Source organism: Mya arenaria, chromosome 4 (assembly GCF_026914265.1).
Source record: "Mya arenaria isolate MELC-2E11 chromosome 4, ASM2691426v1".
Lineage (NCBI taxonomy): Eukaryota > Metazoa > Mollusca > Bivalvia > Myida > Myidae > Mya > Mya arenaria.
Genome location: NC_069125.1, coordinates 45,985,040 through 45,998,285, shown reverse-complemented (window position 1 = coordinate 45,998,285; position 13,246 = coordinate 45,985,040). Strand labels below are relative to the sequence as shown.

Here is a 13,246-nt window from a genome sequence, read left to right as displayed (position 1 = left end):
CTATTGATATAATGTTTAACTTGTTTGATGCATTTGTTCTGTCAATTCTTAACTATAATTCAGAAGTGTGGGGCTATATTCAGCCAGAGGAGAAAGATCGAGTACATAGGAAATTTTGTAAGTGGGTACTTAATGTCAAGCGCTCCACAAATTCATTGTCACTTTATGGAGAGCTAGGCAGATTTCTGCTATATATTGAGAGACATATTCGCGTTATTAAGTATTTCCTTAAATTATACAAAGAGAAAAAAGATAATTGTATCCTCAGGGCAATATTAAAGGATCAATACAGGGATCTTGATGATAATCCACAGACTGTAAACTGGGTCTCTAAAGTAAGAAGTATACTTCAGTCAACGGGCTATGCGGATGTGTGGTTATTCCCTGAGTCGGTTAATATAAATTCATTTGTCCCCATGTTTAGAAATAGATTAAGAGATGTATACATAACTAGTTGGCGAGCTACCAAGGAGACACATTCATCATTGTATTTATATAAGGAATTTAAACATACATTCCAATTGTCTAACTACATGGTATTACTTGATAATATAAAATATAGAAATGTTTTAGCTAAACTCATATTGTCCTTGCATAATTTATATATTGAACTAGGTAGACATAACAATATCCCTAGACAAGATCGAAAATGCACGCTGTGCCATTTAAACGATATAGAAGACGAGTTTCATTTTGTTCTTGTCTGCCCAATTTATAGCGATATCCGACAGACTTATATTCCTAGATACTATGTTAGAAATCCCAGTATGATTAAATTTATATCATTACTAAATTCTGATAAAAAAACTCTGTTAATAGAATTAGCTATTTTCTGTATTAAGGCTTTTAAGATAAGAGACATAAATTTATGATATTTTATAAGACATTCTCACATTATATTGCTGTTAAATGTGTTAGTTTTGTGTATACCATATGCATTGTTCGTATAGTTATCAAAATATCCATATGCATTACTTATTTGTTACATGCAGGCTATTTTTTCATTTTTTCATTCTGTGTTTATAACGATGAGCTGTAAAGGCTTAAGTTAAATAAACATTCTGTTCTGTTCTGTTCTGTTCTATAACATATGCAATATTCCCCATTCAGCTCATCAACTAAGAAACTCATCACATCCCAACTAATTGCACAGATGCATTCAAATAGATATAAGCTATTGATATAAATCATAACATCAACACATATTTTATTTTTTTATGGATATAATCAATACGCAGTTTAATCATAAAGTTTGGACATGCTATTTAATTTAACAAAAAACACAGAATGTCAATATTAAATTATGGATTAATAGCATTCATCGCCACAACACTTATAAAAGCATAATGCACAGTACATAGGAAAAATTTAAACGTAGTTATCATACCATTACAACTTAGAAATCATAAAACAGTCATCATTTGCTTCTAAGGCATCTTTGAAATTCTTACAAATTATTGCGACAACAGTCTGAGTTAAGAGATGCATTTTGTAATTATACCACAATCAGCAAAGCAAACGACCAAGTAAAATGTAAAACACATATTGTAATGATACAGACAACGATATTTCTCAATTGACCAAATGTTTTGATTAGACTTAATCACCTGGTTTTACAAGTCCTATAAATTTTCCAAACTTGTTTGCAAGGGCGATACCTCTTTGTTGCATGAGGTCGAAACACATTGCAAGCGTTGATAATCCAATGAGCAGATAGAGAGAGCAGGTGACCTGCTTAACCTGGTCGTCCCACTCGGCATTGGAAAACCCCGGAACTACGTCACCAAACCCGATCGTGCTCAGCGTTATAAAACAAAAATATGAGCCAACAAAATAGTCCCACTCTTTCTCCCAAATAGAGAACATGATTGCACCAAACACAATGTACCAGGCCACGAGCAGCAGACAGATGATGATGGGTACTTCGGTCTCCTGGTGTGTATGATTGTACTCGGCAATTGACACTTGATCAGGGTCTATTTTTTCTAGTTCAATCGTGTCAATAGCAGTGCTATTTGATCGTTTATTTTTGACGGTGTTGAGGAACTGCTGTCGGCACTCGACGCAGAAGGTGCCGCCATAAAGGGCGCGAAACAACGACGCCATTCCTCTTCCTATGTTTGTTATGCACAGTACTGTAAGGGGTATTCCAATAAGTGCATATAGCATGGTTATGGCACGCCCAGCGGTCGTTCTTGGTGTTATAAATCCATAACCTGTAGGCAATATACAAACATATAAAATAACACCCATGGGGATAAAGAAATGAATAGCTAGAAATAACGTAAATATTGTCATAGCAACTGTTCGGATAACTAAGTAGTGAAAAACCATCATCATTTTCAAAGAATTTAGCTTACGGTTATATAATACTGTTAGTGCACAAAACTCGCTTACAAAGACGTTGTGAACTTACAAAAGAAGTCATTGAAAATACTAAACATTAGAAAGAAACGAGTTTTTTAATGTATACAATCGATTCGAAATAAATTTCCAGAAATGTATATTTTTGCAATGGTAGTCACTTCGACTCCAAAGTATGTTCAAAACCAAATTGTTAAACGCAATTGTTAAACTTCATTAATAAATCCTCAACACTCAAAAGTGACTACTGTTTACTTATGCTCACACCAGTATGAATTTGAAAATAGATATTTGTACTAATCTTGAAAACAATATGGATAAGGACACCGATATATTTGTAACAAACCTATAGTAGTTATGACGGTAACGGAGTATAAAAGCCCGCCTGAGAATGTCCACTTGTTTCTCCTGAGTGTGTCATTGCCCATTTCATAGTCTCCATTCCAACCCTCTTCGTTAACCAGCTGGTAGGTCTGCTGTTGAAAGTCCTGCAGTTCGTCTTTAATTGTCTCCGACAAATCAACAATCCGCGTAAAATTGTGCTGTTGTAGAATCATCCTAAGTCTTTGGTTAAGTCTAGATGTGTGCGTGTTCATAAGATCTTCCGCAACTTCTTGTATACGGTCTTCATGGTCACTCTCGAGCTCTACAAATATTATTCCACCGAGAATGGAGTACCCGACAACAATGCACGTTAAGCCTACGTAGGACGCCATGTACACACAGAACCGCTTCAAACAAACGGCTGTCTGCTCTTTGCATGTCGCCTTGTATCGCCGCTGGCGAGTTACTTGTGATCGGACGACCGTTTGTTTTCTTTCTCCTTTATCATCAATGTCATCCTCTGGTTCGGCAATGGCGGCAGCAATGGAAGCATGTTCGATTAGACAGTCAATAGCTGACGACTTCTTCTCCTCTTCATCATCCATTTTCTCTTTTTTTCCTTTCATGTTTTGGTGAATGTCCTGAAATTTGAGATACAACAATTATGTTGTTTTGATTAACTCGATCGTTCATCTCATTTGTAAACGTAAGTCAATTTGGTTTCGCAAAAACAATTTAACAAGGTAAAGTATATTTATTAAACAAAAATAAAAATACAGGACTTTTTTGTAACATTAAACAACATATTTTAATGAAAAAGTGCAAAGTCTCCATTTAAATTGGTCGAGCAAGAAAATGTCAAGGCACACACTGTGTAATTCCTAAAACAAGTGTTCATTTTTGAACCTGATAAAAAAGATGGTAAACTATTGGACCATTATAGCGCTATATTGTCTTTATCATTAAGGCAAATGAGACTCGCTTGACAACGCCATATAGTAAGTAACAATACAATGTTATTGTTTTCATTCTTTGAACTTTGATGTTGACGCATGAAAAAGTGGTTGAACGATAGACACTCTTGTAACATTGAAAAAGTTCCAGGGCAACTAAAGAGCATATTAGGTCTATTGTAACGATCTAGGCTGTGTCACGCGAAAACATCATTAACGCAGATGATATCGCACAGGATTGAGGAAATTATAGTGTTGACGAGATAATGTTATGATATAGTACCATTTGTCTATTTTATAATTTTCACACTTTCACTTCACATACTTTCTGAAAAGGACCCAGCCAAAGAGTTCAGCCATCAGTGATTCGGCATATACATTGTTGTAAAACCTGAACTACAGTTGCTGTTTGAGCGGTATAAATTGAAGGTTTTCTCGACGCAAAATAGTATAGCAATTGTTCTTCATGAGACTGATTGACGGTTAAGTTTTGCATATTTTATTTGCAAAAAGTAGTACATTTATACAAATAAAAGACAGCTCTTAATTGTAATATTTGAACGTATCATCTCAGATCAAGTATAAAATTGCGCTATCGATTCGATGACAGAAATAAAAATGCGATCGGAAAAATGATGATCACACACAAACAAAGCCGTGTTTTTCATGATCTCATTTCCTATCTAAGCACGAAATGAACTGGCAAGCAATGGGACCATTTTTATTCGATTTTTCAGATCAACTCGTCAATTGCGCTTATTATGAAGCTAAATTGTAATTATCTAACGGCGTCAAACATTTATGATTGAACTCGCGTTTTATGACACATCTGCATACTTCACTAGTATACGAATATATCAGAATGTCCATTTTCATTGAAATCACAGGATTAGTCTATAAACTTCAGCGCGCCTTTAACGTCTATCATTGATTGCCGTCGACATCAAATCTACGGCTTTCTTTGACGTGCTTAACTATTATCTCGTGCAATTTTGATATTTACAACAATGATTCAATGAATATTTTAGAAGAAACGGTGAATTGTGGTATAAAGTACAATAGTACTTCAAACGTTCGAGTTTGTACCCTGTTCAGGAGCAGTAAAATGCTTGCTGTTTTTTTCATCCGGTACAAAAAATATTTACATTTATATCAAACAGTTTGTAGGACAGAGATAATTGACTAGAGTTAACAAATGAAACCGTCTCAATTGTCTTTCATAGAACAGGGCTGGCATTCATTAAATAACTTCAGTCAATCTTATGGTCATATATCATTGACTTCATTCACTGTATAGATCCGTTAATTATATCGAGAAATCCGATTAGCTACATCGTTCTTAGATTCAATTAAGACCAATATTGAATACCGACCAAGAAGTCAGAGGTGCACTCAGAATATAATGCATATGAAAGCGATCATTTTACTGTAGAAAATTAGCAGAAAATCATAGTGTATCATAATAAAGCTACATATTACAATACTTTACTGTCGGAATCATTGAGCAAATGTCTTTTTGTTATCATATACCGCACTTCAAATAACGATTATTGTATTTTGTACAGTAATGAAAAAATAATTTCGAAAATTCATCAAGTATGGCAGACATTGAAACTTCCTAGGAACCGACAACTGTAGCATTTGTATTTAGTTCTTAAAGCAGTACATTTCAATTGTATTGTGTGTCCCTGTTTAATCCATATCAAATTGTAATTTCAACTAGATCCTTTTTAAGACTTTTTGCGCTCACTTGATATGATATTATGATCATTATTCAGAAATCGTTGGTCCTGAAACAGTCCCTGATGTATAAAATGGTTTAAAGTCCATTTAATTTCAGTACTTGTTATGCCATGCTTGTGAACGAAGACAAAAAGGTCATAACTTAAAATAAAAGGTTCACGTGTTGAAATATATCTTCATTATAAAAGCGTCATTACAATACGAAAAGAACATTGTTGCCCCAACTTTGTTTCGGACATGTATATTGTTCGTTTGTAACGATATACGTAATTTAAATTGAAAAAATGACATTTTCAATTTCCATTTTGCTTTGTCAATTACTCGAAACAAATGAAATCAACTTATACTTTTAAGAGAGAACTCATAAAGAACATTGTTGACATATAAAACGCTTTCAAATTCTACAAACAAAATTAGATCGTGACCAGCAAAGAGTCCTATATATAGGCAATAACGTATATGTAGATGAATCGGTTCATGGCTTTATTTGATTGTTTTAGCCATCAAAGGGATCAACCTTTGTCCGTAAAAACTACGTACAAACATATAGTTTGCTTTCGATGGGTACAAAAGGGCCCAACAAAAATCAACAAAGTACTCGATTTTGCATATTTTATAAAATGCTTTGCATACTAGAAATTATGGATCTCAGAAAACTACAGTTATTATCCCATATATGAATCATGCATAAGCTTCAGTTTCATTAAATACTGAATTATCCTCGTAATTTACATCTAAATCAGAACAAAACCTCGACAAAGCTTCCTAAGATTTCGCCGGTATATCATACGTTATAATAATTCTTGCTGTGCGAGTTCGACCTTTCTTGATTACGGCTTACTGGCAATACACAGCAAATATAGAGAAGAAAGTCAGTGGAGGATTACACTTTGCACTTGCAAACCAATCAATTTAATCCAGTTGGCGAAGAAAAGCAGATATTCATTGTAACAGATCAATCATATTTATATCAATGTGGTGTTTTATCATCCTCGCAGATTTTTTAAATATAAAAATAAACTATACCGTCTTTACAAGTCCTACTGCATCATAGTCGGATCACAGCAGCTTAATTCCCAACAATGCGACTGAGGTAGCATATCCTGTGCGTCTTTGTCGCACTATCAATACAAGCACCGGCGGAGACAGCCTCGTATGCTAGAACTGGCATTAATGTTCCGCTCATTCTAGCGAATAATGACAATATACTCGTTTCCCTCGGAATTGTTTACGCCACACGAAGAGCGTTAAGGCTCATACCGGACAGGCAATGCAGTATTCAATTTACAAATTAAGATCAGTAATCGCATTATTATGATTCCTAGGGAAAGTTTACGCCATTATCAAATGTCATAATTATTTCGTATATTAAGTACTGAAATATTTATGGCCGATCTCCCTCATGACCATGGGCAATGATAGATTTTCACCCAAAGTGTAAAAATGTGCATCTATGTTAAATGAAATACACTTTACGACTCTGGTCTAGCTATTATATGCATCATAACTATGGGCTTTGATCAGTTTGCAAGTTTGGTACGATTTAAGGGACGAGTTGGCACGAACTTATTTCATATGCCTATTGAGAGTACTTGACATAGGACTGACATTTATTGAGGCAAAGTTCAAGGCATTTTAGATAGTAATATGGTTGCGAGAGAGAAGCCGTTCGAAAAAATATAATAATAGACGATCTCTGTCTAAGCATAGCCACAACAGAATGAGTCATTGGAACAGCTTTGTTATTTCTAAACGAACTACCCAGTGGAAGATCAGTATAAATTATATTCAATTATCAAACTACTCGACATATACATAAATATACAGTCGTAATATTGCTCCGTTGAAACGAATATAGGAGTACCGTACACTCAACTTAATGTCAGTGAAACATTTCTGTATTCCGCCTGTGGCACCTTTCGTCGCCCTGGGAGAGACGCTGGTTAGTGACGGTGCAATTCGTAGAAAGTATGCCGCTTTGCTAGGGTTGACATAGGTAGCAATTATCATTATACAGTTCTTATAACAAACCAGTTTTATTGAGGGTTGTCGCAAGTATTTACTGTACGTCTTTATTGAGCTATGAGATGAGGTTGCATGGCGAGCTTGTCATATGTATTAAACTATTAAATGTATTTCTGTGTTTAGCATCGTTATGTCGCATAGCGAGTTGCCGTTTATTTAGCGCCGAGAAGAGGTTGCATTGCGAGTTTTTTCCGTTTGTGTTAATTGTATGTCTGTATTTAGCACTGAGAATATGACGCATACTGGGTTTCCGTTTTTATAAATTGTATGTCTTGATTTAGCGCTGAAAAGAGGTCGCATTAAAGGTAGCTGTTTGTATTTATTGTATATCTGGATTAAGTACTAAGAAGAGGTCGTCTAGCGGGTTGTTGCCGTTTGTCTGCATTTCTGTATTTCGCACTGAGAATATGTCGCATACTGCTTTGCCGTTTGTTTTACTTGAATGTCTTTATATAGCGCCAAGAACGGGTCGCATTACGGGTTGCCGTTTGTATTAATTGTATGCCTGTATTAAGTACTAAGAAGAGGTCGCATTGCGGGTTGCCGTGTGTATTAATTGTATGTCTGTATTTAGTACTAAGAAGAGGTCGCATTGCGGATTGCCGTTTGTATTAATTGTACGTCTGTCTTAAGTACTAAGAAGAGGTCGCATTGCGGGTCGCATTACGGGTTGCCGTGTGTATTAATTGTATGTCTGTATTTAGTACTAAGAAGAGGTCGCATTGCGGATTGCCGTGTGTATTAATTGTATGCCTATATTTAGTACTAAGAAGAGGTCGCATTGCGGATTGCCGTGTGTATTAATTGTATGTCTGTATTTAGTACTAAGAAGAGGTCGCATTGCGGATTGCCGTGTGTATTAATTGTATGCCTATATTTAGTACTAAGAAGAGGTCGCATTGCGGATTGCCGTGTGTATTAATTGTATGCCTATATTTAGTACTAAGAAGAGGTCGCATTGCGGATTGCCCTGTGTTTTAATTGTATGCCTATATTTAGTACTTAGAAGAGGTCGCATTGCGGATTGCCGTGTGTATTAATTGTATGCCTATATTTAGTACTAAGAAGAGGTCGCATTGCGGATTGCCATGTGTATTAATTGTATGCCTATATTTAGTACTAAGAAGAGGTCGCATTGCGGATTGCCGTGTGTATTAATTGTATGCCTGTATTTAGTACTAAGAAGAGGTCGCATTGCGGATTGCCGTGTGTATTAATTGTATGTCTGTATTTAGTACTAAGAAGAGGTCGCATTGCGGATTGCCGTGTGTATTAATTGTATGTCTGTATTTAGTACTAAGAAGAGGTCGCATTGCGGATTGCCGTGTGTATTAATTGTATGTCTGTATTTAGTACTAAGAAGAGGTCGCATTGCGGATTGCCGTGTGTATTAATTGTATGTCTGTATTTAGTACTAAGAAGAGGTCGCATTGCGGATTGCCGTGTGTATTAAGTGTATGCCTATATTTAGCACTAAGAAGAGGTCGCATTGCGGATTGCCGTGTGTATTAATTGTATGCCTATATTTAGCACTAAGAAGAGGTCGCAAAGCGGATTGCCGTGTGTATTAATTGTATGCCTATATTTAGCACTAAGAAGAGGTCGCATTGCGGATTGCCATGTGTATTAATTGTATGCCTATATTTAGTACTAAGAAGAGGTCGCATTGCGGATTGCCGTGTGTATTAATTGTATGCCTATATTTAGTACTAAGAAGAGGTCGCATTGCGGATTGCCGTGTGTATTAATTGTATGCATATATTTAGTACTAAGAAGAGGTCGCATTGCGGAGTGCCGTGTGTATTAATTGTATGCCTATATTTAGTACTAAGAAGAGGTCGCATTGCGGAGTGCCGTGTGTATTAATTGTATGTCTGTATTTAGTACTAAGAAGAGGTCGCATTGCGGAGTGCCGTGTGTATTAATTGTATGTCTGTATTTAGTACTAAGAAGAGGTCGCATTGCGGATTGCCGTTTGTATTAATTGTACGTCTGTCTTTAGTACTAAGAAGAGGTCGCATTGCGGATTGCCGTTTGTATTAATTGTATGCCTGTATTTAGTACTAAGAAGAGGTCGCATTGCGGATTCCCGTTTGTATTAATTGTATGCCTGTATTTAGTACTAAGAAGAGGTCGCATTACGGGTTGCCGTTTGTATTAATTGTATGCCTATATTTAGTACTTATTAGAGGTCGCATTACGGATTGCCTTTTGTATTAATTGTACGTCTGTCTTTAGTACTAAGAAGAGGTCGCATTACGGGTTGCCGTTTGTATTAATTGTACGTCAGTCTTTAGTACTAAGAAGAGGTCGCATTATGGGTTGCCGCTTGTATTAATTGTATGTCTGTCTTTAGTACTAAGAAGAGGTCGCATTATGGGTTGCCGCTTGTATTAATTGTATGTCTGTCTTGAGTACTAAGAAGAGGTCGCATTATGGGTTGCCGCTTGTATTAATTGTATGTCTGTCTTTAGTACTAAGAAGAGGTCGCATTATGGGTTGCCGCTTGTATTAATTGTACGTCTGTATTTAGTACTAAGAAGAGGTCGCATTACCGGTTGCCGTTTGTATTAAATGCACGTCTGTATTTAGTACTAAGAAGAGGTCGCATTACCGGTTGCCGTTTGTATTAATTGAACGTCTGTCTTTAGTACTAAGAAGAGGTCGCATTACGGGTTGCCGCTTGTATTAATTGTATGCCTGTATTTAGTACTAAGAAGAGGCCGCATTACGGGTTGCCGCTTGTATTAATTTAACGTCTGTATTTAGTACTAAGAAGAGGTCGCATTACGGATTGCCGCTTGTATTACTTGTACGTCTGTATTTAGTACTAAGAAGAGGTCGCATTACGGGTTGCCACTTGTATTAATTGTATGCCTGTATTTAGTACTAAGAAGAGGTCGCATTACGGGTTGCCGCTTGTATTAATTGTACGTCTGTATTTAGTACTAAGAAGAGGTTGCATTACGGATTGCCGTTTGTATTTATTGTACGTCTGTCTTTAGTACTAAGAAGAGGTCGCATTATGGGTTGCCGCTTGTATTAATTGTACGTCTGTCTTTAGTACTAAGAAGAGGTCGCATTATGGGTTGCCGCTTGTATTAATTGTACGTCTGTCTTTAGTACTAAGAAGAGGTCGCATTACGGGTTGCCGCTTGTATTAATTGTAAGCCTGTATTTGGTACTAAGAAGAGGTCGCATTACGGGTTGCCGCTTGTATTAATTGTACGTCTGTATTTAGTACTAAGAAGAGGTCGCATTACGGGTTGCCGCTTGTATTAATTGTACGTCTGTCTTTAGTACTAAGAAGAGGTCGCATTACGGGTTGCCGTTTGTATTAATTGTACGTCTGTCTTTAGTACTAAGTAGAGGTCGCATTACGGATTGCCGTTTGTATTAATTGTATGTCTGTATTTAGTACTGAGAAGAGGTCGCATTACGGAATGCCGCTTGTATTAATTGTACGTCTGTCTTTAGTACTAAGTAGAGGTCGCATTACGGGTTGCCGTTTGTATTAATTGCACGTCTGTCTTTAGTACTAAGAAGAGGTCGCATTACGGGTTGCCTTTTGTATTAATTTTACGTCTGTCTTTAGTACTAAGAAGAGGTCGCATTACGGATTGCCGTTTGTATTAATTGTACGTCTGTATTTAGTACTAAGAAGAGGTCGCATTACGGGTTGCCGTTTGTATTAATTGTATGTCTGTATTTAGTACTAAGAAGAGGTCGCATTACGGATTGCCGCTTGTATTAATTGTATGTCTGTATTTAGTACTAAGAAGAGGTCGCATTACGGGTTGCCGTTTGTATTAATAGTATGTCTGTCTTTAGTACTAAGAAGAGGTCGCATTACGGGTTGCCGCTTGTATTAATTATATGCCTGTATTTAGTACTAAGAAGAGGTCGCATTACGGATTGCCGTTTGTATTAATTGTATGCCTGTATTTAGTACTAAGAAGAGGTCGCATTACGGGTTGCCGTTTGTATTAATCGTACGTCTATATTTAGTACTAAGAAGAGGTCGCATTACGGATTGCCTTTTGTATTAATTGTATGCCTGTATTCATTACGGATTGCCGTTTGTATTAATTGTATGCCTGTATTTAGTACTGAGAAGAGGTCGCATTACGGGTTGCCGTGTGTATTAATTGTACGTCTGTATTTAGTACTAAGAAGAGGTCGCATTACGGATTGCCGTTTGTATTAATTGTATGCCAGTATTCAGTACTAAGAAGAGGTCGCATTACGGATTGCCGTTTGTATTAATTGTATGCCTGTATTTAGTACTAAGAAGAGGTGGCATTACGGGTTGCCGTTTGTATTAATTGTATGTCTGTATTTAGTACTGAGAAGAGGCCGCATTACGGGTTGCCGTTTGTATTAATTGTACGTCTGTATTTAGTACTAAGAAGAGGTCGTATTACGGATTGCCGTTTGTATTAATTATATGCCTGTATTTAGTACTGAGAAGAGGTCGCATTACGGATTGTCGTTTGTATTAATTGTATGTCTGTATTTAGTACTGAGAAGAGGTCGTATTACGGATTGCCGTTTGTATTAATTGTATGCCTGTATTTAGTACTAAGAAGATGTCGCAAAGCGGGTTGCCGTTTGTATTAATTGTACGTCTGTCTTTAGTACTAAGAAGAGGTCGCATTGCGGATTGCCGTTTATATTAATTGTACGTCTGTCTTTAGTACTGAGAAGAGGTCGCATTACGGATTGCCGTTTGTATTAATTGTATGTCTGTCTTTAGTACTAAGAAGAGGTCGCATTACGGATTGCCGTTTGTATTAATTGTATGCCTGTATTTAGTACTAAGAAGATGTCGCAAAGCGGGTTGCCTTTTGTATTAATTGTATGCCTGTATTTAGTACTAAGAAGAGGTCGCAAAGCGGGTTGCCGTTTGTATTAATTGTACGTCTGTCTTTAGTACTGAGAAGAGGTCGCATTACGGGTTGCAGTTTGTATCAATTGTATGCCTGTATTTAGTACTAAGAAGAGGTCGCATTATGGGTTGCCGTTTGTATTAATTGTACGTCTGTATTTAGTACTAAGAAGAGGTCGCATTACGGGTTGCCGTTTGTATTAATTGTATGCCTGTATTTAGTACTAAGAAGAGGTCGCATAGCGGGTTGCCGTTCTATAAATTGTATGCCTTTATTGAGCAGAGAGATGAGGTCGCATTACAAGTTGCTGTTTGTATTAACTGAATGCCTTTTCTAGCGGTGAGAAGAGGTAGCATTGCATGTTGCTGTTTTTATTAACAGTATGCCTTTATCTAGCGGTGAGAAGAAGTATCATTACAAGTTGTTGTTTGTATTAACTGTATGCCTTTATCTAGCGGTGAGAAGAGGTAGCATTACAAGTTGCTGTTTGTATTAACTGTATGCCTTTATATAGCGGTGAGAAGAGGTCGCATTACAAGTTGCTGTTTGTATTAACTGTATGCCTTTATCTAGCGGTGAGAAGAGGTCGCATTACAAGTTGTTGTTTGTATTAACTGTATGCCTTTATCTAGCGGTGAGATGAGGTCGCATTACACGTTGCTGTTTGTATTAACTGTATGCCTTTATCTAGCGGTGAGATGAGGTCGCATTGCAAGTTGCTGTTTGTATTAACTGTATGCCTTTATTTAGCGGTGAGATGCGTCTGCGCTAAGGTCGCATTGCAGGTTGCCGCATGTTGTAACAGTATGCCTTTATTTATGTCTGAGAAGAGTTGGCATTGCTAGTTACCGTAGGAACTAACTGTTTGCCTCTAATTAGCTATAAGAAGAGGTTGCATAGCGGGTTGCCGTGTGTAGTGAAGTAATGTCTTTATTTAGTACCGAGAGA

General features: G+C 36.8%; 1 protein-coding gene across 1 annotated transcript; it reads right to left on the bottom strand.

Moving 5' to 3' along the window:
• Positions 1-1,331: 1,331 nt before the first annotated feature.
• LOC128232841 (potassium channel subfamily K member 18-like) lies at positions 1,332-6,536 on the bottom strand. The gene is made up of 3 exons (XM_052946608.1): positions 6,411-6,536; positions 2,711-3,329; positions 1,332-2,216 (listed from the first exon to the last, which is right to left on the bottom strand). The coding sequence occupies exons 2-3, from the start codon at positions 3,312-3,314 to the stop codon at positions 1,600-1,602; spliced, it is 1,221 nt and encodes a 406-aa protein (XP_052802568.1). The 5' UTR covers positions 3,315-3,329; positions 6,411-6,536; the 3' UTR covers positions 1,332-1,599.
• Between the last annotated feature and the right edge of the window lie 6,710 nt (positions 6,537-13,246).

Coding starts and splice junctions, on each gene's coding strand:
- LOC128232841 (XM_052946608.1), bottom strand. CDS start 3,314: ATGAAAGGAAAAAAAGAGAAAATGGATGATGAAGAGGAGAAGAAGTCG. Junction 2,217..2,710: donor TACCGTCATAACTACTATAG/GTTTGTTACAAA, acceptor TATTGCCTACAG/GTTATGGATTTATAACACCA.